Raw genomic sequence first — 25,775 nt, forward strand, 5'->3', positions numbered from 1 at the left:
TCGTAAAGAATGAAACAAAGCGAATGGTGGATTAGGAATGAACCTCCTGAACGGTCGCTGGCTCCAATACGGTAGGCGGCGATGTTCGTGTTTAACGGCGAAACAAACAGGCAAGGAAGAAGAATACCACAACATTACGGTACGGTTTAAGAGCCTTTTAGCTAGAAAGATAAACCTGCTGTCCTTAGATTTGTTCCAGGTGAACTCCATAATGGATAATCCCACTGGGTAAATAGCCAGTTAAGTGAGTCGTTCTCGTTGCCGACAATGTTAGTGGGTTAGTTTGAACTTGAGTGTAATTTTCAATATTGGCTTGCTTAGATAGACACAGGCTGAACGTGGTAATCGATAATAAAATAGCACCGTACAGTTTTATTTAAAGTTCTTTCATTTAATACACGGTATCCCGTAATACGTGGCTTCCCCTTGTTTAAGATTACAATTACACGATTATGCATTATGATTAATAATAATCATTTGATTTTAAACGTTGTCTCGTTTCTGTACAGCCATGGCTGTCTTTACGAGATTTAAATCCGCAGTCAGGTGGCGGTATATACCTCCGTGTTCCGTCTACCGACGGAGACTCGACCCGGGCCCGTTACTGCGCCCCGCGGAGTCGGTCCCTGAGCGGCGTGTACACCACGGAGGCGCGGAAAGCGCAGCCCCGCGGCGGCGGCCTTTCTCCCGGGTTACCGCGGACGACCTGGTGTTCTTCAGGGGAGTGCTGCCGGGCAGGGTCATCACCGACCCGGATGTGCTGGAGTCCTGCAATGTTGACTGGCTCAAGACCGTGAAAGGTGAGGTACTGGACCTGTAACCGGGAGGTTGCCCCGAGGGTCAAGCTGCCACTGTTGGGGTCCCCTGAGCAAGACCCTCAACCCACAATTGCTCAAGTTGTACTTGAGCAATTGTACGGTCGTAATTGTAAGTCGCTTTGGATAAAGGCGTCAGCGAAATTCCATAAGTGTAAATGGTGTCGTTAAAAAGGGGCCACGTGTCTGGCGTCATCGACAGTACTGCGATCATTTCTCATTTGCAGGTAACAGCGAGGTTCTCTTAAGACCCAAGACAACTGATGAGGTCTCTCAGATACTCAGGTAAAATGTGCCCGTAGGAACTGTCCATCATGTACAACTATATGCCAAGTTGGTGGCAAGTCTTGCATAACTGCATAATTGTACCAGGTACTGCAATGCGAGGAATCTGGCGGTGTGTCCTCAGGGTGGTAACACCGGGTTGGTGGGAGGCAGTGTCCCTGTGTTTGATGAGATCATCCTCTCTACTGCCTTACTGAACCGAGTTTTGGCCTTTGATACCATCTCAGGTACCCCTCTGCATTCATTTAAACACACAGATAAAAAGGGTCAATAACAATGATCCTAGGGAGTCGTCGTCCTTTAATTAAAATATTGATGCACTTTTACAGGCATCCTAACGTGCCAGGCGGGCTGTGTGCTGGAAAGCCTGTCCGAGTACGCGGACAAACAGGACTTCGTCATGCCACTGGATCTGGGGGCCAAGGGCAGCTGCCACATCGGCGGGAACGTGTCCACAAATGCGGGGGGGCTTCGGCTGCTGCGCTACGGCTCCCTGCGAGGGACGGTCCTCGGCCTCGAAGTGGTGAGCGAACCTTCCGGCAAAAAAAGGCAACAAATGACCAGCGTGAAGGATACGGGAGGCCGACGGCTTGAGCTCAACCCGAGAAGGTCAGAAACTCCGTAAGTCCCTGTCACTCTGCTGTTCGTCACTAGGTGCTGGCTGATGGCAGGGTTTTGAATCTCCTGGCATCGCTGCGCAAGGACAACACTGGCTTTGACCTGAAGCAGCTGTTCATTGGGTCGGAGGGAACGCTTGGGGTCGTCACTGCTGTGACTATTCTGTGCCCTCGTAAACCCAGATCCATCAACGTCGCCTTCTTGGGTACGTTACCTTTCGGTATCGTTGAACACTAGCTCATTTGAATGGATGGTTGTAGCAGTGGATTTTCTTGCAGAACTGTTGCTCTTTTATGTGTTCCAGTATATTTGAATGTGCTTGAGTTAAAAAAATAAAATAAAATAAAATTTTTATTCGTCTCTGTTGGATGTCTCATTATGGGAGTAACCGTTGGTTCCTGCAGGGTGCTCCAGCTTCCAGAACCTGCTGAAGACCTTTCACATGTGCCGGGGAATGCTGGGAGAGATCCTGTCTGCTTTTGAGTTCCTGGATGCTTCTTGCATGAGCCTGCTGGAAAACCATCTCAAACTCACCAACCCCATCTCAGGTACAGGAATAAGGTCAAACTTCACTTTGAGTCAGCAAAGCTGATGTGAGTTGATCTAGCCAACCAAAGAAAATATATACTCTGTTAATTTCATGTCCAGGCTGAATTGCTGAGGATAGACAGAAATGTTCAAACAACTGCCCTCTTTGGATTTTGCATGAAACATCTTTTACCCACCCCAGTTCTGAAGGACACCTAGACGGTCCCAATACACCTGAACCAAGCAATCAAGAACACTGAGTGGTTGGTACAGTTGTGCTCAGATGGCATAGGGACAGATTATGGACCATTTGGGGGTCCTCAGGGATCTGGTGGGGAAATGCCACTCTATATGCTTGAAGGATGGTGTTCAACCTCGAGGAAAACATAATGACCTGACTTATAACACGACTGACAGACTGATTTGATTTTTTCCCAGAGAGTCCTTTCTACATTGTCATTGAGACAGCTGGATCAAACAGTGCTCACGATGAGGAGAAGCTCCACAACTTCCTAGATAAGGTCATGACATCATCACTTGTTACCGATGGTACCGTTGCGACAGAGGAGGCTAAAATAAAGGTAGTGCCTGAAAATTCTATAACACTCTGTGTTAGAGAATTGCAGTCCAGTTTCATTCCTTTAGCAGCAAAATCCTTCTGGCACATTACAAGGCCTCTCGGCTTGATCTTGATGATGTGTGACTGTGTGGCTCCAGGCACTTTGGTCTCTGAGAGAGAGGGTCACTGAGGCTCTGAGGCATGACGGATACACGTACAAGTATGACATCTCTCTGCCTGTGGAGAAGATCTATGATCTTGTTACCGACATGAAGGAGCATCTGGGATCCAGGGCGAAGAATGTGGTTGGATACGGACATGTTGGTATGCTTACCAAAAAAACCCCCACAATATTAATGTGGCTAATGATTCCAATTGGCATAATTAAAATTTGTTTGATAGAGCAAGGTGCTGGAAACACCAAGGTCATGGGTTCAATTCCCATGGAGGACATATTCTGTCTTAATGATTTAAATTATGCCAGTCACTGTGGTTGGTTGTAATATTTTATTCTGTTTGATCCTCAAAGCTGTTGTAACCACCTCCTCTGATCGTTGCTCTCAGGTGACGGCAACCTTCATTTGAACGTCATCTCTCCCACCAAAGATGTGGGGCTGCTAGCAGCCATTGAGCCTTACGTGTACGAGTGGGCAGCGCGGTGTCGGGGCAGCATCAGCGCGGAGCATGGGCTGGGCCTGAAGAAGAGGAACTTCATCTACTACAGCAAGGTGCCTGAAGCTGTGGCCCTCATGGCTAACATCAAAGCCATGCTGGATCCCAGAGGCATCCTCAACCCTTACAAGACCCTGCCCGATGACGCTCACTCACGATAACCTGGTGCAGGCGATGTTGAACCCTTCCTCACCTTATGCTTCTACCACCATTTGTGGCCCAGAGCATCTGATATTAGTGGAGACAAATCCTACAGGCTCTGATGTGCAGCTTTTAAAACTGTGTAAAAAGAAGGTCCCCACGTTGTGTAAGATTTTGAATTTTGGCCTACTGGGTCATTTGGCATTTGCCCAATTTCTGTTCAAGCCCTGTACCTGAGATTATTTTTATTTTTAATGGAGTTCTGGATAAAACCAAGGTAAAGTCTTAAATATGAGAAGTGAGAGATCCATGTTCGCATTTCGCAATTCATAACATGTTGAACACTATGCATTTGGTCCTAAACAAGACTGTCAGCCTGTCACTTGCTCAGCTCCGGTGCTGGACAACAACGGTGCTAATACAGTCGACAAGTAATTGTTTAAAATCAGCAAAACAAGGAATCGTGTTAACAGCATGAGATTTTATTGTAACTTGTCATGTAAATATACTGGATTATGTCCATCATGTTTCCTACCAATTAATTAATTTAAATTCATTTAGGCAATAAAAGAGAATTATTTTGGTTAAGGGTGGGACTTTCCTTCTGGCATGTAAAATGTGCATAAATTCAAAAATCCTTACACAATAAAATCCTAAATGTAAAACATCCATGAAAAATGAACTAAAACAGAAATAAAATTGCATTGCTGTGTAAAACAATGCAATAAAAAGTCATGAGCACCCAACTTGCTTTAAATGCATAACAAACGTTGCTAAAAGAAACGGGACTCTGGCCTGCTCCCGAGCCGCGAGACGGCCCGTGCGCTCTATCCGTGATGCAGCACGTGGACGTGGTAGCCTTGGCTATGGCCCCAGGCACAAGGGGAGACGGTCGCCGTGCGTTAGCTGCCTGTCTGGGTGAGGCTGGGAACCCAAAAAAACAACAGCAACAGATTAAGAACAGTGGGTGCAAACGCTAACCTCCTGTAGACGACAGGCAGCAGAGGGAGGCCGTCGATTCGGACACGGAGCGATTTTATAAGGCATTGTTTAGGTTGATGTCACGAGCAAGAAAATGACAGCTTGTGATTGATTGATTGCACGTGTTCTGCCAATTTTCCAAGGGGGTAGGGCGGGGCGGGGGGAGTTGCATCTCTTTTCACAGTGCGGATAAGCGGAAGTTGTGTTGGGTACCAAACATGTGTTCAAGAAAAGGCAATAACACGAAACCAAGCGCGCCTTAAACTGGCAAAGCAAGGAAGCCTTAACAGACCTAGGTATTCATGAGCATTGTGTTACTTTGAGCGTGCCTATCCTTAAATACACTATATTACATTTTATTACAGTCACAGTTTACAATGCAGTGGTCTGTAGTGGTATTCCTGCTTTGCTCTCATTGACCTTGAATACATTTGTCCCCTCCAGCAGGGAGAGTGGAAGGGTGAACAGAAGGAATGCTTTAAGCTCACAGTAGTAGGCCAAAAGCATTCTCATACAAGATACAGTGCACCTCCCCAGCTGACTCCAAAAGTAGGTTGTCTTTCTTCTAAAGGTGATCCTAGCAATGGCTGTTTAAATCGCACCGGCTCTGCTCATTGTGCACTTCAGTAACAAAACGCACGCAAGCCTTTTGGTACCGGGTACGTTTGGACGCGCCACAATGTACGTGACGGCGACAGCCAGCAAGGGACATGAAGGATTGTGTATGTGAGAAAGTTTTAAAGAATGACAGAAAAATGGTGAAAATGTGCATCAAAAATGTGTGAGAGGAAGCCTTACGATTCTGGAGTCAGTTATGAGAACTCTTGTAATGCAGCAACACGACTTTCAGCGTGGCTGGCCAGGGCGAGGAGGCGTTAGGGATGGAGAGAGCGGTATTGCGCAAAAAAAACGAAACAAAAAAGTGTCAGTGCTACAATAGCCTCTGTCCAGCGGGCATGAGGCATGACGACGCGATGATGTCATAGCTCCTAGTCCAGTCAGAACTGGGCCTGAGACAGCAAGGCCCGCCCCCTGCAGCCAACCAAACTAACACTGGCCAGGGGTGGGTGTGGAGGGGGTGGCTTTAATGTTTCATTGTAAAGAAGGGTGAAGACTCAGGGTTTTTTTTTTTTTTTTTTTTTTAAACACCCCCCCACCCCCCAAACGTTACTCTAGTAGGTAGTCTTGATACCATACGTCCTATCGCATGTAGTCTTATAATTTATCCAGTGTTATAGATTCACACGCGTATGGTGAGATTGTCTGGAAAATGACCTTCCGAGTTTAAAAACATCCAGCATCTCAGTAAACGGGCTGATCTATAGTCAGTTCCCCGAGGCCTGTCATCATATCTCATCTCTCTTCTCTTGGTCATCTCTCTGTGGCAAGGACCGTACAGTGTGTTGATGCCCAAAATTGGTCTGCTGGCCAGGTATGACAGGTTTCTACAGACGAGGGAGAGAACCCATCAAAACCTTTCGAAATCCTCTGGTCAGTGGTTCAAGCGGTGGTTAAAATTGGTGCAGGCCAGGGTGCAATCCAGGACAGGAAGTCGCTGTCCTGCACAGAAGTACTTTTTATTGAAGTTGGTGAAGGGAAATGGTGCAGGATACAAAAAAGCGAGCCACTGAACGAATGATTCATAAAGAGAACGACTGGCTTTCTTTGTATCGACGAAGGCCAGGAGTGCTGACCTGAGATCAGCGCTGGCTCGCTGTGCTATAACAGACATGATTAAAGGACGGGGGAGGGGCTGCTTCTAGATCAGCAAGACGGAGAACATCCAGGCTCAGAATGCCAGCGTGTGTGTGGGGCCTCTTCCTGTGGGCTCTGGTGATTCAGTATGGCTCGCAATCTCCGTCTCCGAGGGGCGGGGTGGGAGCAGGGAAGAGGGTGGGGCCTCAGCAGTCTGGCTTGGCCTTCTCTAGGGAGCTGTGGATCTTGTCTAGAGTCTTTTTGATGCGCAGTGCTGTCAGGCGTGCTGAAGGGTTCTGGTACCAGCACTCCTTCATCAGTTTCACCAGGGCGGATAGCGTCTGGAGAGACAGACAGACAGACAGACAGACGCGCGCGCGCACACACACACACACACACACACACACACACACACACACACACACACACACACACACACACACACACACAGTCAGCGTGACACAACGACAAGGGCTAACCCTTGGCGGGCGGAGCGTCGTCACTACGTACGGGGTCAGAGAACCAGCGATTGGGCACGAACGGCCTCTGCTGCTCAACACACACCACTTTGCGCATGTCGTCGAAGCTCGGGTCGTTGGGCACCAGATCATAGAACGGAGGTCTGTAGTCCTCCACAATCCCTACAGAGCAACAGGCAGACACTCGGTGATGAGCAACACACAGCAATCGGCTTGCCACGCCACTGAACATAGCAGGAGAGAAAAGGAGCTTTTGATAAGCGCCGACGTCCTTATGAAGAAACACCAACTTTTAACTTGCTTCCGTATGTTTCAGAAGAACTGACCATTGCTATACGTGCGTCGGGCGATCTCCCACAGCACCAGGCCGAACGCCCAGATGTCCACCCTCTTGTAGGCGTCGAAGCAGTCGGTCTGGATGGACTCGTCCAGCACCTCCGGGGCCATGTAGCGTTTAGTGCCCACTTTAGGATTGTTGCCCACGTCCAGCTGGTTATCTGCCTGGGAGTGAGTGACTGCCAGGCCTGTGGGAAGAGAAGGCTTTAAGGAGCAGATGAAAGGCACGGGATGAAGACCCGGCCAACGCTCGCACACACGCAACGCCTTCTGCCGCAAGCTCGCGGCGCCCAGAGGCCGGTACTGACCGAGGTCGGCGATGCAACAGCGTAGGTCCTTCTTCACCAGGACGTTCTTGCTCTTCAGGTCGCGGTGGGCGATGGCCGGCTTGCCCTCCGTGCCGAAGATCTCCGTGTGCAGGTGCACCAGGCCGCTGGCCACCGAGGCGGCCATGAGCAGGCCGTCGGCTGTGTCCACCGGCGCGCGCTGCAGGTAGTCGTACAGCGAGCCGTTCTCGTGGTAGTGTGTGATCAGCCACAGCTGTGTGCTGGAGTTCCGCGACGTCATGTCCGACGCCATGAAACCTGGCGGCGACAGCAGCCCTCAGGGAGCGGTGCATATGTGCAACTTTTTGGAGCTCCTAAATCAGCTCCTAAAGTTCCCCAGGTTTTGATTTTTTTACTCTAGTCTTTGCACTTGTACGTTTAAGTAACAGTCTGGACTACGAGTTTCCAGGGTCATTAATCCACTGAAAACACCACTCATTCATGCGTTTTGCATTTTTCATTTGACCCAGCGGATGGGAGAAGGGAGATGAGGGATGACCCACCTAATATGTTCTCGTGCCGCAGTAGCACGGTGTTGTAGATCTCCGTCTCCCGAAACCAGGACTTCTCGTCTCTTGAGGAGAAGATTTTCACGGCGACGTTCTCTCCCTGCCACTGGCCCCGCCACACCTCCCCGTAACGCCCTTTCCCTGTTTGGGTGGGGGGTTTGGGGTGAAGACAGATCCAGCACGCGGCACGTTTGTGCTTGAGAGTGAGGTGTAGCGCCCGGGGTTAGTGGCTGGGTACAGGGCTCTAGATTCTGGCTAAGCGTAACAGAGCAGCATTTCCTAAGCCCGTCCCCAGCATCTACGAGATGGATCATGTTTTTGCACCATCCCACCTCCTGATGCGCTGGAGCAAAGCCATTAAGAATACTGAACACCCGGCACAGGCGTTGGGGTTAGAGTAAAAACACACTGGCCAGTGGGCCCCATGGTTGACGAATGATGTAATAAGAGTGTGTTTCGCAAGCGTGCCCTCATGCTTACCAACACACTCTACCAGGCTGATCTGGCGGGCCACTGTCCTCTGGACCAGGAAGGGCAGTCCGGAGCCACTGCCTGACGTGCACGACTGATCCAGAAGATCCTGCAGTCGTTAACGTTACAAACTAATTAATGGCACTTAAATTAGTTCCAACGTGTATCTTGAAATGAGGAAAACTAAAGGTTTTACTGCAGCCCACGGGCAACGGAGGGATTTTGGCAGCACTCACTCGCCCTCCTCTTTGAGACCTGCCGGTCAACACACTCCACTTAGCCAGCTGCAGGACATGCTAATCAGCTGGAGTAGGAGCAGGACTTTCTAGGTGTCCAGGAGATGTTAACCATCTGCAAGGGGAGAGCTGGTGACAGCTGCCCCCTCACCTGCCCCTGCTGAGAGACTGATTTCTCAACAGTGATTCTGCTGTAAATAAAGTCTGACTAAGAAATCAGTCGGTCAGTCGGTCAAATCAATCAGCATATCTGCCAAGATCTGCCTGAGGTCAGGCCCGTACCGCCAGCGTGCTGTCTCCCACATTGGAGGTGATGAGGCCATCCACGGCACCCTGCTCCGTGTCGAACTCGCGCAGCCTCTCCAGACGGCCTGGGCGGAGCCTGCGGCAGAGCAGAAGGGTGGGCGTGGCCAGCAGGGCCAGGGCCACCACGGGGCCCAGGAAGATGAAAAGCAGCACCGTCTCTGGGCGATAGCGCGCCGGGCCGCTGCCTGGACCTGCGTCCGGAACAAACCCAGTCAGACGGAACTTTTTTATCCCCCCCCCCCCCCAGCATTGAACACAAGTGAAGAAATCTCAGGGAAAACCGCCAGTGCTTTCAGAAATGACTTAATCGCAGCTGATGGCGTCTGTTAATTATTGGGTGGATTTTCAGACGGAATCGTGTTTCACACTTCAGGGGTGGTGCATGGCACCCCTCATCAGTTAAGTCACGTTCTGCTGGGAAAGAATTTATGACCCAGCCGGGATTCTTACTTGTCTGTAGCAGCTGAAGCAGAGACTCCATGGAGGCGTTGACGTTGCACATGGGCTGCGAGCAGCACTCCACCACATGACTGGCTGAGGGCGCCGCCGAGCAGGTCATGCGCCTGCTCTCTGAACCAAACAGACAGCCGCGCCGGAAGGAAGGCTCGCCGTTGCTAATCGTCACGGCGATGAAACACTGCTCCCCCTTACACTGCTCTGACAGGCAGCCACTGCCCACACACATGCAGTCAATGGACCCATCTGGAGCCAGACGCACACGCGGACACAACAAAGCAATCGATTTAGGACGAAGGGCCTGACTTGAATGACGTAAATACTTACAGAGAAGTCTCTTCCTCCCAGATAATTGACCGTTTTTCTTCCTTTTCACTCAGTTCCCATTTCCTCCAATACAAGTTTGACTGGTTCACACATTACACAGCAACATCTAGAAAGCCTCTATGTGTGTTGTACAAGACGTCACACTCAGACATCTAAATGCAAAATGCTCAAAAAAAAACAACCCAAAAAAAACCTTTCCGGGTCGTAGTTCGGGTGAAGTGAAGAGAAAGCTATAAAAACATGAATTGGGTACCTTCAGCCAACAAGCACAACGCCTGGAGCAGCAGGAGGAGAACGACTCGGGCGCAGCGGCAACCCATTTGGTTCACTGCACTGAAAAGGAGAGGAGACACAACAGACTGACCCTCGCCCAGCCCGGCTCCCCCACCCGCCCGGGCTGCGAGACCTCAGCAAGCAACTCCAAAGAGGCCTCAATTTAAAGAACTTACTTGCCAATAAAAGAAGTACACAATTACCCACTTATGTATGTAGTACATACATACTCACATCTTCATATGCTCGCCTGAAGAACCATGTCCAGTTCTTTAAGTAACATCTCAGAGTCGTGCTACGTTTAGCACATAGTACTGTACATTTTGTAAGCAACACTCCATTAAAATGAACAAAACAGCCGAATGCTAACGCTATGGGGGCAAACATCATGAACAATCTGAATCATTTTTAAATGTGAACGCGTGTATGTGGATGATAAAGTTGTACTTTGAACTTAAATTTTCAAATACAGCGTATTCTTGCTGTTGTACAGTTGTTTAATTAAACTTTTGATTACATCATTTAATGTCGTTTGAAGCAAGATGTGAAGAAGTTTTTGCCAACTACAATAACTTTGTAGCTCCAGTGGAAAACTTCATACATTAGACAGCATTTCCCAGCTGATAGGTGTAATTTTGGGTAAGTGGATAACTGTATATTTGCTTTTGGTGCTGAACCATCCCTTAAAATAACACCATGTGTGTGTGTGTCTGTGTGTATACAAAGGGGCAGAATAAAAGTGCAGAAGTATACATGCAGGGATTTATCATCAGCTTTCACATATGTGCAAAGATTTCCAAAAGTCTCAGGATGGTAAGTACACATGCACCTTGTTTCAGTCTAAGCAATCCAAGTCATAAAGGCAAACTCAGCCATGTTTATGTGCCACACAGCATAAAATTGGTTCTAATGCAATTTTATGCTGCGTGCGCTCTTGTGCACACAGCATAAAATTGGTTATAATCATCCACTGTTGAAGCAAGACATGCTAACCCTTAACTGAACTGTTGTGTTTAGAAGGTGGATTCTAATTTCAGTTACAATGAAATTATATTAAAATTACAGATTGGTGAAGATAATTGTTTTAAACTATTAATAATTAAGCATTAATTTCAACAAAATTAAGGGGCAACGGCTTTAAAAATAAAGGTGTCCTCTGGTTTCAGCTTTAATTAATCAATCATGAATGCACACTAATTGATTATTGCATTCTCACATTTGCAGTAGAGGACCAATAGTCGAATGCTAGTATCCAACTAACGGTACTCATCAACCAATAGGACAAACATTACGAATGCGTCTTTAAGCGCAATGTCCGAGTCAAAGAGAAAGCCTGTTTGAGTGCAAACTGTTCCGAAACCAGTTCTCTGCAATAACCCAGAGGCAAACAGTTCGGCCGACCGGAGGGCTGAATGAAGCAGTGCCAGTCTGCTTGGACAGAAGCAGTACCTGAGTGCCAACACGGGACGCTGCTCAGTCTGAGTCGCCATGGCAACCAGCAAGCAAAAAGCCCATCGCAGAACGGCATCAAAGCGACTGGAGGAGAGCAACGTGTCACGAAAAGATAGAAATGTGTGATGGGGGGGGGGGGGGGGGGGGGGGCTTTAGACTTTTAGGTGGACAGACTAAATCATTCAAGAAAATGGCACAATTACGGTTCCTAGACGAGGAAGACGAACTAATGACGCCAACGCGCTTTAAACGATCAATCTCTTGATGACTTTGGCAGAGACATTATATCGGGTTTGCCGTTTATTATCCGAAGCACGATGCAGAATCCACAAACTTCAATAGACAATGTTGATGATCCGCCCTGGCTTTTCATACAGTCCAAGCAGGTTTCAGCGAGGTGTACTGATAACGCATCCAGAAACCTAATAAAACCACAAAGATTTGAGTAGGGGCGGCCTTACTTTTACAAATCCCGATGCGATTCTCAAGACTGCTTTTAGCTATTTGCATATCCGACCGTCGCCAGGAGTCATCCCCTGCAAACGAATTACAAAAGACACTTTATTTAAGATGAAATTCTTGATGGCCATGTCCGAAATTGTCCCCGCGGCTAACGCTAAGACGATAAAATGGCAGATGAAGGGAGACTTATCACGTCTGGGTTTGGGTTTGGCTGCAGACGGTCATATCTGGCTGGGTTACTTACCTAGTTAGTCTCAAAAACTAAATCTGTCATACGGAACAAGACTTAAAGTGATTTATCCCTACAGTGTTTACTTACTTAGCTAGCTAGCGTGAGTATGGAGAAATGGAAATAAACCATCATATAAACTCACAATTCAGAAATGAGTTACAAGATAAGTAATTCCAGCAACATTCAGCCTTGTCAGAACTATTGTTTAGGTGGGGTAGTTGGCCAGCTGCTTAACTGAATAGCCAACTATAACCAAAATAACCAACGCTGTAGCTGCTGTCTGCCACAGAGCTGTGGCACTTGAGCTGCGGGTCCCAGCTAGCCAGATAGCTAGGCTAGCTAGCTAAAATAAGATAAGACCAGACAATTTACGTACACAGAAAAGTAGGTTAGAGCCAAAAGTAGCATCTCCGTACTTACTGTTAGCCGAATTATCTGAGGACGCTCACAAAATTGAGGGTGAGACTAATACTATTATGTAACACGTTGTGGCATGTTAACTATTAGCTGGCCAGCTACTTATTCAGTCGCCAAAAAAATAAAAACTCGCATCCAACGGTGAAGCTCGCTAACCTAGCAAGCTCTGACTGACTTACACCAACCGAATTCGGGGAGCTTGTCCGGGCTAGGTGAAGCTAACGTTAGCTTAGCCTAGCCTAGCCTAGCCTAGGACGGACACCCCGAGACTTATCATAGTCCCGACTGGGTGCTGTCCACATTTTGCACGCCGCTTTCAGGCACCGGCGCACACGTCGTATCCTTACCCGAACGACGGTGTGGGAAACGCTATCCGCGAAGTTCATGTAACACCGTCGGCTGATCTGGCGGCGAGGAGACGGAGCAGATGGACCACCACCACCCGCGGACACTTTTACGTGGTTTGGACCGAGCTCGGCGAACGTGTCGTCATCCCAAACAACTTGGAGAAGGGAGGCATTGTGGGGCAGGGCGAGTCCGCCAGGCCACGCAGAGATGTAGGTACAGAAAAGCCACCCGCCTAAATAGATACAGCAAGAGCCATTAATTAGCCCATGTTTCTACTAGAGATTACCCAGCTGCGGCTATAGAATCTGCATGGAAGGTTAATACAGGTTAATACATAATAAAGGTTAATACATGTCTAATAACGTTAATAAAGGATAATACATGTCTAATAACGTACGTAACACTCTTTAAAAAAGGTGTGTATATGTGTGTGTGTCTGTGTGTGTGTATATATATATATATATATACAGACACACAGACACACATATATATATATATATATATATATATATATATATATATATATATATATATGTATGTGTGTGTGTGTGTGTGTGTGTGTGTGTGTGTGTGTGTGTGTGTGTGTGTGTATAAGAGTGAGAGAGCGCAAGAGACACCTTGTCTCCATGTGTTTCCGTGTCTTCAAGTACGTCTCCATATATGTGGGAACTTTTCACTTGATCTGAGGGGGAACCTAATTGCATTTCTATAGAGAAACTTCTATAGTACACAACTATTTACACAACTCGATGAAGTCACACAATCACACATAAACATGCACATGTGGTTGATCTAAGAAAGCAAAATGCCCTTGCAGTGATAAGACTCAAGGAGCCAGTGGCCTGGCAGTTTTTGTTTTAAAATAGCTTGCTGATTAATGGCCATGTCAGTTTCTGTGTGGGGCGAAAAGAGAATGATGTCAGCAGTGCAAAAAGGGTAAAGTGATAAGGCTGCCGACAGTTTGCAGGTGCACTGTGGCATACCTACTGCTCCTAAGTAATCTGCTTGGATTTGTGGGATTCACAGGAGAGGAATAATGTTGACGTTGCCTGGCAGTAATGATAAATAGTCTGTAGGGAGGGACGATTGGGTTTCACCTGTGAATGCATGGGAACCTGTCCTTTCTTCCGCAGGAACATGCCACAGATTCTTTTACAATAAAACACGAACTCTCCAGCTTTGAATGAGCTTCTAAAGTGTTCATCTGTCTTCGATCATTCACTCTGACTATTCTGGGAGATGCATTTTGTGTACAAGAGTGCCTAAATCTGCTCAGTGGGAGATCTGATATCCTGAATCGTTCGAACCCATTTGTAATCTGCCACATCTGTTGTTTAATCCGAGTTGCAATCCACTACATTTGTTGCAGTTGACAAGGAGCATCTGGACTGTGGGAGACTTGACATGATCATAGCTGTGATGGCTTTGGTTGAGAAGAACCAGGTTACTCCAGTAAAACTAGGCAAACGTGTTTGTGTGTGTGCAAAAAGAGATATTATAACTCGTGGTCTCTGTCGGTGTGCTTATGTGTGTCTGTGTTTGTGTGTGAGAGTCTGTGTGGGTACGCTTCTGTGCCAGTGTGAGAGTTTTTATGTGTGTTTAGTTTCGAAAAGCGAACACCAATGACTCATGTATCTTTTAATAACTCACTGATTATAGAGTAGGGGACACAGAAATTAGATCTGGTATCAAGAGGCCTATATGGTTCTTCAAGTACTCTAGGTGCAGTGCCCAAAGAAGGTCCTGTGTCTCTCCTCTCTATCACTAACCTCAATCAGACCCGGCTCGTTCCAGACCTGGAGTTTAATCCCCACGGGCTTTAGTGACCATCCACAAAAAACCATTGTGCCTTTCTTAATTATAACCTCCCTTACAACTGACCTACCGTGACCAGGGGAGGTAGAGTGCGCAAAATGGTGCATGCCATCAAGTCCCTGCGGACAGGTGCGGAAACACTAGACCGATAAGTGGAAAATACCCGCCCGAACGTTAGCAATGGGTAGGGACGCACAGGGGGCAGGCAGTGCGGCTAGCAGCCAGGTAACAGAAAGCTGCTCTCTAACGCCCACCCCTTCGCTTCAGCTAGGACTAGGAGTGGGGCAACATGAGCCCGTAGAGTTACTTTTCTGCTTTTTCTCTCTCTCTCTCTCTCTCCCCCCCCCCCCCCCCCCCCCCCCCCCTTTAGCTTTACTTTCCACAATGACCATGCGGGTCCGAGGGCATTTTGGAGAGTACTGCTGAAAGGTAACATGGACCAACGAGCAGGGCACCTGTGCGCGGCTTTTCTGACGCTCACCCTGGTCGGTGTGTCCACCCAAAACAGCATTAGTAAGTATTTTGTATATCTGATTTTTAATTAGTGAATTGCTAATGCAGAGCTGTTTTCATACTGACAGGATGATATTGTATATTGTGCTGTACTGAATGGTAAAAGGGTGCCAAATGATTATTGTGTTTACCTTTTAGTTTACTTTTACTCAATGTTACCAGTCTACCACAAACTTCACAATACACAAGAATTTTGGTCTGAATGGGAATGCATCTAAATAAACTTATAATTAATGCTTTATTTATGCATTTGCAATTACTTCTATGAGACTGTAATGGCATGTAAAGGTGGCCGAGTTCTTTCTGCACAGTCACCTGGTGCGCTGTGTCTGGCTCGGAGGAGCAGAAGTGTTTGGATCTGGCCGGTAACGTGACGGCACAGAACATCCGCGGCAAACTGCTGTGTGTGCGGGGTGAGAGTCCCACGGACTGCATGCAGAGAATTAAGGTGGGCGATGTCAGGAGGGGCAACAGCACACACACACATAACAAACACCGTTCCGTGTCAGATACTGTCGGATAGCCCAGTAATCCTTGGTTTAGTGTTATTTCCCGTCATGTGGCAGGTGAATTAAGTGCGCTTGAATCGGGCGGCCGAGACATTTGTAAGAGAAGACAGGACTCTTATTGGGGAAAACAATCACGGTTGTCACTTCTGGGCTTTTTCCCCCCGTTAACCAGAACGGCACGGCAGATGCAGCCTCCATGTATCCGGATGAGATTTACACTGCGGGCGTTTGCTATGGGTTAGACGTGGCCGTAGGAGAATCGCACAACGGAGTGGGTGAGCGCAGACGGCTTCACACAGCACACAACCTTCTACCAGACCAGAAGAACATGGCTGTGCTAACCATAAGCAAAAGCTCTGTAAAATCACATACTGAAGATGGAATGATTATTTTAATCCCTGCAGGATTACAGAAACATACAGATTTTATCCTATAAAATGTTACAGACAGTTTTAGTAATGGCTGTATGCACTAGGTCTACATATGTTTATTTTTAACTATTATATATGGCATTTGTGATTTTCTTTTGATTTTCATAGGCTTTTTACTCAACTTTTGCACGTGGATGTAAGTGGACCTTATTAACAGTATTCCACTCGTTACCCCAAAGAATAGCCTCTAGTATTGTAACTTTCAAGACTGGATCAGTTTCTTTGTCATTTCATTCTATTCAGTCTCAGTGGAGCAGACAAAAAACGACCCAAACAATTATTTTGTACATAACTGCCTCCCAAAATAAGCAGATAAGATAAATGTTTCTGTGAATAATATTTTGCCTTGAGGAATGAATTTGTCTTCCGACTTTAAAAGTTACCCTCTAGCCTCCTTAAAAAGCCTCGCAACGCCAACCCTCTTTAAATCTCCACTGCCATATAATAGCCTCTTTTTGCTGCTGGTTGAGATGGAATGTAACCTTTAGAGACTGTGAGACTGAGATGGATGCAAGTGTCTGTGTAAGTGCCTATGTAGAAATAGGCTTTCTTGTTATTTTATATTGTCTCTCCCTACCATGATTAGCACAGGATGTCCAGAAAGCATATAACTAGTTTAGACTAAGCTGATAATATATTAACCCTTAGCAGAAACTGGATGCAACCAATGGGAAATTTGTGTTGTTATTGCATAACTGAACAATGGAGACCTGCAGTGAACATTTAGAGAGTGAGGATGAAGGAAAAGTGATTTTGACACATTGTTATGTGTAAGAGGAACTGTGGGACATTTATTTATAGCATTTAGCTGAGCTTTTATCCAAAGCGACTTACAATTATGACTGAATACAACTTCAGCAGTTGAGGGTTAAGGGCCTCGCTCAGGGGCCCCAACAGCGGCAGGGCTTGAATCGGCAACCTTCCAATTGCAAGTCGAGCACCTTAACCACTGTGCTACCACTGCCCGAAGAGGTAGAGAGAGGAGAACGTCGGGGCTTCCTCTCCTCTCAGACAACGCTGTGCATGTGATGAGTCTTTCTGTGTGCTTTGCTCCACATGACCCCTGACTCCCAACATTCCACGACGCCCATCAGATGGCATTAATTACTACGTGGTGGCCTTGGCGAGGAAGTCGTCCGGAGACCTGTCACTGCTGGAGATGCACGAGAGGAGTTCTTGCCACCCAGGGATTCGGACCACGGTGGGCTGGACCGTCCCCATCGGCTTCTTGGTCAACACGTCGCAGATCAGCGTGGATCAGCAATGCAACTTCCCCCACGGTGAGAGACACCGCCCCCCCCGGGGGGGGGCCGACGTACAGAGCGGATATGCGGCTGATGCGGCTGAAAGCTTGTATATAGGACCACGTGCATGCGAAACTGGTGACAAATGATGATGATGATGATGATGATGATGACTGCAGTCATCTTGCACTCCCTACACAGACGCATACAAGTGCACGTAGGTGAAAGTGTGTGTGTGTGTGTGTGTGTGTGTGTGTGTGTGTGTAAGCTGAAACGCAGACAGACGATGCCACTGTGCATTTCAAACGTTTAGGCTGCACTGATGTCCTCCCTCTTCCTCGTCGGCAGCCGTAGGGGATTTCTTCGGCTACAGCTGCGTACCAGGCGCCAAGGACCCGGAGCACGACCCCAAAGGCAACAACCCCAGGAACCTGTGCGAGGCCTGCATAGGTGACGAGAATGACCGGCACATCTGTGTCAACAACCCTCGCGAGCGTCACTACGGCGAGGCAGGAGCTCTCAGGTACAGTGTAGGTGTCAGGGTGAGTGGAGGTGGGTGTGTGTATTCCTTTTTTGTTGTTATTTTGAAGGGGCCAAAATGCCTCAAGATGATAGGAAGAAAGTCATTAAAACATTTCTTGTACTCATTTATTTGCTTATTTACTCATTAATTGCTTTGTTTTAGTACCTGAAAAACCAAAACGTTCCAAAAATGAACACAAGCCAGTGAAAAAACCTCAAAATAATAATACAAGAATATGTGTGCCTGTGTGAATATACATCTCACGGGAGTGGAACAAAATGGGGAAAGATACGTCTGCCGTGTAACACTGTGTGGTTTAGGCCTGTAATCCCATTATCCTGCGCTGTGCTCCACAGGTGTGTGGCTGAGAACCTTGGGGACGTGGCCTTCGTGAAGCATACCACCATCTTCGAAAATATGAACGGTACGTCCATGTCTGGCCCTTCTTGTGTCCACGAAGCAGTTCTCAGGGGCCCAGCACCTCAGAAGCAGGGGAGGGGCCCTCAGCCAAATATCTGAGAGCCACAGCAAGGACATATGCTTCAGCCAGCCTGAACACCGACTGTCAGGCCTAAACAAACAAACAAAAACCTCACCAGCATCTCAAAGCTCTTGCGCGTTCCACCCTATGACAGACACCAGGGGGCAGTGTTTCACAACATCAGATCTCTATCTTACTGGTCCAACGATCTCACTAATGAGTTCCAGTAAACCAGGTATGCCTGCTTCACCCATCGTGAATAATGTGCGTTTGAGATGCCCCCTACTCAGGTCGACAAATCCAAAAGGTGCCCCCCAGTATAAGGATATATTAGATTTACGGACATTTTTAAATGTTTGTGCATGTGTACAGTGATACGCTTCGTATACGGGTTTCTTATTAGTGCATGCGTGTGTGGGAATGTGCCTTTGTGCAAAGATCTGCTCTGAGTGTTGTGCAGTGGTGTGCTATGAACATGCACGGCTGCGTGCTTGCTCTTATTTGCAATGGTGGCTCATACTTAGTGCTGCTTTCAAAAGAGTGTGAAACCTTTCTGCATACTTTACCATTAGTGCAGGATGCGCATTTCATGGTGAAAACATTCAAATTGTTGAGAACAGCTAAGGTACATGTGAGATCTTAATGTTAGGTCATGCCAATCACATAAGCAAAATCACGTTGTCCTCGTTTTACAGCATAAATTAAGTCTAATTGGCACATTAATTGCTTATTCTCACACTTAAAATGGCTTTGTTGCCATTGGGACTGTTTGGTTTTGCTTTAGAAACCATGCCTTCCAAGACTGCGGAATCATGGGATTTAATAGTGTTCAATGTTCATGCCCCTTGAATTTTCACCGGGCATAGAATGTAATACAAGCATTTTTCAATCGTCAAAGGTGAATACTAAGGTTTATGGACACACGAACCATCTGGGAAGAACTATTTTGGCACACTATTCAGTAAAGAAATGCAATTTCGGATGTAGCCTATCACTAGAGCCCCATATGCCTGTATTCACTCCAAACATTCACTATAATATAAAACAGCTGTGAGTGGTTCCAGGCCAAAACCATTGTGTGGACCAGTGTGTGTAAGGCTCCCACTGAGTGCCTAAGGTTATGTGTTGTCTCTTACTGTGTGGAAGGTAAGAACCAGGAGTCATGGGCCCTGGACTTGGAGCTGGAGGACCTGATGATGCTGTGCCCAGATGGAGGCACCTCCCCACCCTCCCAGCACGAGCACTGCCACCTAGCTGTGGTGCCCGGTAACGCGGTAGTGGTGCGCCTGGAGGACAAGTGCCGCGTTTACAAGTTCCTGGAGCGTGTGCAGGTCAGCTGGGTCAATTTGATGTTGGACACGTCATGCCACACACACACACACACAAACACACACACACAGCTCTTTGTCACCCACATGCACCCAAACAGCCCACACATGCACACTGTTTATATTGTCTAATTGTAATAAAATGTTTTGGAACATGAGGTTGACAGCATCCCCGTTGACACTGGGCTCACCATGGAAACCGCGCTAGCTGTGGCGACAGACTGCAGAGCTGCTTCATATCTCAATTGCATATTAGAGTCAGTTTGTCATCAAGAGAGCTGAAATAACAACACTGCGTGCAGTCAGAACTATAAAAGTGGAAGATGTTTAATGCTGGCTATGTGCGTGGTGTGTGAGTGTGTGCTAGACACCAGTCGTAGCGGGCAGAGAGGCACAAATGGGTGAGATCCATAAAACCCTGAGATTCCAGTCAATGATCAGCTTTACCAGCCTTCCTGAGCTCCGTGTTTGGCGTTTCTGTTCTCTCTCCTAAATCAATGTCTCGTTGTGCTGTGATTCATCCTCTGCGCCTATACCAACCTATAATTTAAAGACGTATTTAATTTCCTCGCTGCCATTTCTTTGTTACCATCTTCAGTGCGATGTCTTCAGTCCGCCACGCCGTTTGGTCACAGGCCTTTTGTTTTTTGCGGCCCTTCTTCCAGAACGCATTCGCCAACACCACGCAGGGTTTCTCCCTCTTCAGCTCAGCGGGGTACAGCCAGCCCGACGTCATGTTCAGCGACTCGACCCAGAGGCTGCTGAGGGTGATGGGGACCTACACGTCCTGGCTGGGGCCAAGCTACACCACAGTGCTCCAGGCGTTTGAGTGCGAAGGTAATGCCACTCTACTGCCTCAGACGTTTGAGTGCAATGGTAATGCCAGGCTACCGTGCTCCGGGCGTTTGAGTGCGATGATAATGCTACGGTCCTGACTGGGTATTTGAGTGTGAAAGTAGAGTTACACAAACCATGCGTCAGGCATTTGAATGTGAGGTGCACTTATGCAAACTGTCTTTAAAAACCTTTAAATAAGAACAATGTCATGTAAAATACTTAACATATTTTATACCAAAAGTATCCTTAACCTCCATAAATATCAAAAATATATTACTGTATATGATAGAAGCCATAATCATGTAATAAAAAGTACTAAGAACTTTTTTATATATATAAACAACATATGTAAGCTTATGAAAGCCTAAGTATTAAAGCGCATGTGTTATTTTCATAGACTGTTTGCGCATGGGTACAGCTGTGAATTCTCACCTCTGGTTCCATGCTTCAGGTGTTTGAGTATGAAAGTAAAACATCAGGCATTTGAATGCGGTGGTAACACCGCCCAGGCGTATTTCCAGGGGAAAACTCTTTTCTTTGCTCTTAGCTCGTTCCTAAACTGATTTGTCTTATGTATAACACGGTCGTGTGAAATTTGCAATTAGTTGCTCTGTCTGAACGTCGTCGAGAACTTCATGCTGAGGTCGCAGCATGAAAAATGAATGATTGATTTCAAGTGAACCTGATGGATGCAAACCAAAATGATGAACTGGCTGCTAAGAATGGGCCGTCGTCATGAGTAACGGGGATTTATACAAGACAGCGATAGAAATGCACATAATATCTGGAATAACCAAATAGTATCCGATCATCCTATTCACACGTATTATAAATTAATTCTATTTACAGTTTTACTGGAAGGTAAATGTAATTTTGGGATGAGCGGAACCAAATATTATCTGTTCATCCTACTCCATCCACGCTACAAGTTCGAAATTCCTCATTACACTGACAATGTATCTGAGATGCGAATGTAATTTTAGAATTCTAGGATAATTACAGGCAAAACAGCAGCTCTCCTGAACCTTTGAGAAATGGAGTGCAATGTATTATTACTGCTCAAGTGGAGCTTTATTTATTCACACATGGCACTAACTTACCATGAGACACTTCATTACACACCACACAGCACTGACCTTCTCCTCATTCGCAGGTCTGTGCTGAGGCAGTGGAGAACCCATGCGCTCCCTCTCTCTCTTTCTCGCTCTCTCTCTCTCTCTCTCTCCCTCCCTCTCTCTCCCTCTCTCTCTCGCGCGCTTTCGCTCACTTTCCTACAGCTCCCATATTTCTCTCTCGCTCTCCCTCTCTTCTCTCTGCCGCGCGCACACCATAGGTGTCATCTCTGCCCCCTCCACCCTCCGTGCTTCACGGAGTCCCTCCTCTCTTCTCCTCTCTCCTCCATCAACGCCAAACCGCGTCGCGCGCACGCCGACGCCGGACCTGACCTCTGCCGCCGGAGCCGCGGCTACGTGGTGACGGACGGACGGACGGCAGGAGAGGGAGCTCCCACCAACCAAGAAGGGATCTATTCTTTTGAGCCAATTCCGTGTTATATTCCCTCTAAATCCATGCCATCCGGCAGCTGTCTCAGGCCACAGACGGCCTGCTAGACCAGCAGTACCACTGCTGTCCACGGGATGGCAGTCTAATGAGTCTGATTCAGCTCAAAGAGGACTTAATAATTAGCTCATGCCTTGAATTAGGTGGGTTAGTGTAGAAGACACTAAACTGTGCTGGCAGTGTGTCTCTAGGACTGGGAAGAGCAGTGCTAGATCAGTAGAAGTAGTGAGGTTTAACCAAAAGCAATGCTAGGAGGGAAGTGTCGGTGTAACAGTGGACTAGTTTAAAATCCGAGTCTTTAAACTGGTATCTAATGACTTTAACATGTTGACCGTAGATTTTAAGATGTCATTCTCACTGTTTAAAATCAATATTACACGCTTGAGCCTCTGAAGTGAACAGCTGCCAGGAAGAGTTGACTGAGCTTACGATTTAAGGCTTATACTTTAAGGCGTAGTGTTTAAGGGAATTCTGAACTAAACTTTGCGTAGCACGCTACCCTGATCTCTTCTTGAAACTGTTATAACAACTCACCTTCTCTGTGGATTATGTTCTCCATGGCAAGCACGGTCGTACTGTTCGGCTTCTGTGCAGATAGATTTCAACACAGGTGCTCCCATGCGGCTGTTTTCCGGCTGTCTTCAGGATAACACCATAACGACTTGAACAGCGTTTCATGTAAACAGGCATGCGCCGCCGCCGTTTGTTCTGCGGGGCTACTTACATGAATCTGCACTTATCAATAAAATGCTGACAAAAGAGTTTCCAGGTGGTGCTTTTTACTTTGGCACGAGCTTGCATAGCGCCACGTGCGGAGAACGCTGTGCAGCTCGGAGTACGGGTTAATGACAGATTTACTGAAGCATATGTGCTGTTCTGCACATACACTAATGCATTATAAATGATAATGGCATCTAATATGGGCTCCTAATGGATTGGTTACAGCATGCTGACACAGCTAATTAACATTAGTGATTTTGATTATGGGTTAATTAAGCATTTATGGGCACATGTTGCGACGACCTTGAGAGTGCTGATACACACACACACACACACACACACACACACACACACACACACACACACACAATCGCACACTCTCTCAGAAATCCACATATCTAATTATCATTTGACCATGTGTTTTCATATAGTGCCTATTCTTCACAGTTTAAGAGCCCAGCATTAATTATGATTTCGCTCTGGATAGCACAGCGTTGCAGCAACGCTACGGTTATCTTTTGCTCTCCGAGATGTGACGTGATCTTCGTGCACTGGTGTTTTAAACAAAGGCCCTGGTAACGGACTACAGCTGCACCACAGGGGCTTGGGAGGGCAGCAAACTAGTTGTTTAAAAGAGGATAAATAATAATAAAATAAGTTTACTGGAAGCTTGCAGGCGGTGTTCGTAGCAGATGGGCTTCCTGGTCACACACTGTGTGTGCCTCACATTAGGATCTGTGTGTGTCTGCGTGCGTGCGTGTGTCTGCTTGCGTGTGTGTGTCTGCGTGCGTGTGCGTGCGTGCGGGAGAGGCACCAGGCTTCATTAATCTGAGTTTTATATAACGCACTCCCCAGCGACAAACATATGAAGAGGCAAACTCTAGCCATGACAGAGGGCTGTTGCACGTTGATTCCACTGCTGATGAGTCATTAAAGCACCATGTTTCCACGGTTACTGATTCCATAGTGCAGCTCACCACGGCCAAGCGGTTAGAAATCATAATTACAAAGAAGGCATCAACTAGTTATTAACAACCTACACAAGTCAACAGTTGCGTCTGATTGCTTGTGCATGTTACTAAGTCCAGGGAGCCATTATAAGCCCACCTTTAGGCTTGGCAGAGGTAAAATAGCCCATAGAAATCATCACACACACACACACACACACACACACACACACACACACACACACACACACACACACATCCCCTGTTAAAGACCTGCTGCGGTCTGACGGTCCAGTTTGGCAGCTATTCGGATAAGGGATTGAGGCACAGGAAGGACAGGCTATTCCTCAAGTTAATCCCGCTTCCATAGAGACCTTTGGACCGCACAGAAGCTCTGGATCCAGGCCCGAGTCCCCTCTTGGTGTGCACGATCACGTTTCGTGGGCTTATCGGGGTTGGCACGGGGTTACTCCTATGGCCGCGGGTCACGGTGGCCGGGCTGGCCCAATGCACAGAGTACACAGAGAGGGCATGGGCAGTCGAGCATGTGTGTGTGTGTGTGTGTGTGTGTGTGTGTATGTGTGTGTGTGTGTAGGTACTGCATATCTGTCTATGCAGCACAAGATTTGGATCTGAAATCGCTGACAGAGCGTTAACCAACATACATTATGGGTGGCCCATTTCATAATGAGATCCATTATTTATATTATTATATATTATATTACACTATATTTAGATTATTATTCATCTTATGGCCTGTTTCAGTATGAGGTTCCATTATTTTAGCACTAGGAGTGGATGCTAATGAACAATCCAACAGTATGAGTTGCCAGGAGCCTTCGCAAGCGTGACCGCGATTGTCAGTGGAAATGACGCCACCTTTTCCGACTTCCGTTGAACACGTGGTTTGACAGGAAAGTGAGAGAGGGAGATCAAGATATGACTTATCGTAATGATGGTATCCGGTGTTGTCCAAGCTGGCCGGGTGCCGAGAAACCTGCAGTAAATTGCACACCAGAAATATGAACCCTCACGTTTCAGGGGCAGCGAGCTGACAGGTGACGTTGACTTTGAAAGTACAAACAATTACAAGGGTTGCAATTCAGAACCTCTCGTAATCCTTGATGGATCCGTGGTTTTAGAGCGCTACGGAAATCCAAACGCAGCTATAGGCATCGGAAAAACACACCTTGCATCATGTTCTTTGCACGAGCATTAGTGATATCATTTAGCCAGGACTGAATTTAATTAACTTTAGAGAATTGTTAAAAATTTTCAATTATTTTTTAAAGGTTTCTAAAAGGTTTTTTCCAGTACACAATCACCTATAGGTCAATCTACCACTGAGGTAAATAACATTTGGAGACAGTGGGGCCATCTTCTAGGAAGTGTATCGCCCTGGAGACACTGTCACACTGATTAATGAATATGTCTATAATTATCCAGCTTGCTTGCTGTTATATGTTCCTTAACCTGCATACTGAAATTTCATCGATGGGATTTCAACCGAATATCAACCGCTTCACAATTATAGCGCATCTGTGAGCTGGCCAAAGCATGTGGGTGACACTTCGCAAAAGCAACTGCATTCCATCGCAAATTCAGCAACCCTTTATTGACTTTGTGCTGAGTCGTGTTGACAAACGATGCCGGTCGATGGGAGATCCAACCTGCTGGAGGCTTCTAAGTCGGATGTAAAAACCTGAGTGTGTTTACTGCGAGACGTTCTGTTCGTATACCTATGTCCAAAAGGTTTAAGTGCAAGTGAAAAAACAAAACAAGGACATAAAGCTAACGCTCATGTTATAGCCCTATTGATAACAGTTTTGCCCTCAGTGTAAAAGCTACTTATGCAGGACGTGGACGGTAATACCTAACAAAAGAGCTGAAACAAGACGTGTGGCTATTTATCCAAGGCTGAGGCAAAGGTGCTGAGCCTGCAC

The 25,775-nt window shown here is 46.9% G+C and overlaps 3 protein-coding genes across 9 annotated transcripts; 2 read left to right on the forward strand and 1 right to left on the reverse strand.

The window, feature by feature from the left end:
• The first annotated feature begins 12 nt into the window (after positions 1-12).
• On the forward strand, positions 13-4,206 carry d2hgdh (D-2-hydroxyglutarate dehydrogenase). 2 transcript variants are annotated; one of them, XM_027021044.2, is made up of 10 exons: positions 13-139; positions 510-800; positions 1,043-1,100; positions 1,188-1,327; positions 1,430-1,623; positions 1,755-1,923; positions 2,123-2,266; positions 2,685-2,827; positions 2,964-3,129; positions 3,370-4,206. In XM_027021044.2, exons 1-10 carry the CDS (start codon positions 82-84, stop codon positions 3,636-3,638), a joined length of 1,632 nt encoding a protein of 543 aa, XP_026876845.2. In that variant the 5' UTR covers positions 13-81; the 3' UTR covers positions 3,639-4,206. The 2 variants fall into 2 exon arrangements, with proteins under 2 accessions (XP_026876845.2, XP_026876847.2); XM_027021046.2 differs by lacking the exons at positions 13-139; positions 510-800 and having other exon boundaries at positions 1,225-1,327.
• An 808-nt stretch (positions 4,207-5,014) lies between these two features.
• Positions 5,015-13,079, reverse strand: acvr1l (activin A receptor, type 1 like). Of its 5 annotated transcripts, none has more exons than XM_027021048.2 (12): positions 12,924-13,079; positions 11,927-12,001; positions 11,463-11,549; positions 9,994-10,073; positions 9,408-9,659; positions 8,934-9,148; positions 8,425-8,524; positions 7,939-8,085; positions 7,418-7,693; positions 7,100-7,297; positions 6,805-6,935; positions 5,015-6,635 (listed from the first exon to the last, which is right to left on the reverse strand). In XM_027021048.2, exons 3-12 carry the CDS (start codon positions 11,501-11,503, stop codon positions 6,501-6,503), a joined length of 1,575 nt encoding a protein of 524 aa, XP_026876849.2. In that variant the 5' UTR covers positions 11,504-11,549; positions 11,927-12,001; positions 12,924-13,079; the 3' UTR covers positions 5,015-6,500. The 5 variants fall into 5 exon arrangements, with proteins under 5 accessions (XP_026876849.2, XP_026876850.2, XP_026876851.2 ...); XM_027021049.2 differs by lacking the exon at positions 12,924-13,079 and adding an exon at positions 12,580-12,917; XM_027021050.2 differs by lacking the exon at positions 11,463-11,549 and having other exon boundaries at positions 12,924-13,076.
• Positions 12,982-22,926, forward strand: otomp (otolith matrix protein). Of its 2 annotated transcripts, none has more exons than XM_035536226.1 (10): positions 12,982-13,137; positions 15,110-15,252; positions 15,564-15,700; positions 15,934-16,036; positions 17,287-17,472; positions 17,785-17,959; positions 18,316-18,383; positions 19,587-19,771; positions 20,434-20,605; positions 21,759-22,926. In XM_035536226.1, the coding sequence occupies exons 1-10, from the start codon at positions 13,004-13,006 to the stop codon at positions 21,767-21,769; spliced, it is 1,314 nt and encodes a 437-aa protein (XP_035392119.1). In that variant the 5' UTR covers positions 12,982-13,003; the 3' UTR covers positions 21,770-22,926. The 2 variants fall into 2 exon arrangements, with proteins under 2 accessions (XP_035392119.1, XP_026876826.1); XM_027021025.2 differs by having other exon boundaries at positions 13,050-13,133.
• The last annotated feature ends 2,849 nt before the right edge of the window (positions 22,927-25,775 follow it).

This window comes from Electrophorus electricus, chromosome 18 (genome assembly GCF_013358815.1).
Source record: "Electrophorus electricus isolate fEleEle1 chromosome 18, fEleEle1.pri, whole genome shotgun sequence".
Lineage (NCBI taxonomy): Eukaryota > Metazoa > Chordata > Actinopteri > Gymnotiformes > Gymnotidae > Electrophorus > Electrophorus electricus.

Coding starts and splice junctions, on each gene's coding strand:
- d2hgdh (XM_027021044.2), top strand. CDS start 82: ATGTTCGTGTTTAACGGCGAAACAAACAGGCAAGGAAGAAGAATACCA. Junction 1,624..1,754: donor CGGTCCTCGGCCTCGAAGTG/GTGAGCGAACCT, acceptor GTTCGTCACTAG/GTGCTGGCTGATGGCAGGGT. Junction 3,130..3,369: donor GGTTGGATACGGACATGTTG/GTATGCTTACCA, acceptor CGTTGCTCTCAG/GTGACGGCAACCTTCATTTG.
- acvr1l (XM_027021048.2), bottom strand. CDS start 11,503: ATGGCGACTCAGACTGAGCAGCGTCCCGTGTTGGCACTCAG. Junction 8,525..8,933: donor TGGGAGACAGCACGCTGGCG/GTACGGGCCTGA, acceptor TAACGACTGCAG/GATCTTCTGGATCAGTCGTG. Junction 7,298..7,417: donor CTGTTGCATCGCCGACCTCG/GTCAGTACCGGC, acceptor CTCTTCCCACAG/GCCTGGCAGTCACTCACTCC.
- otomp (XM_035536226.1), top strand. CDS start 13,004: ATGGACCACCACCACCCGCGGACACTTTTACGTGGTTTGGACCGAGCT. Junction 15,701..15,933: donor ACTGCATGCAGAGAATTAAG/GTGGGCGATGTC, acceptor CCCGTTAACCAG/AACGGCACGGCAGATGCAGC. Junction 17,473..17,784: donor GCAATGCAACTTCCCCCACG/GTGAGAGACACC, acceptor CCTCGTCGGCAG/CCGTAGGGGATTTCTTCGGC.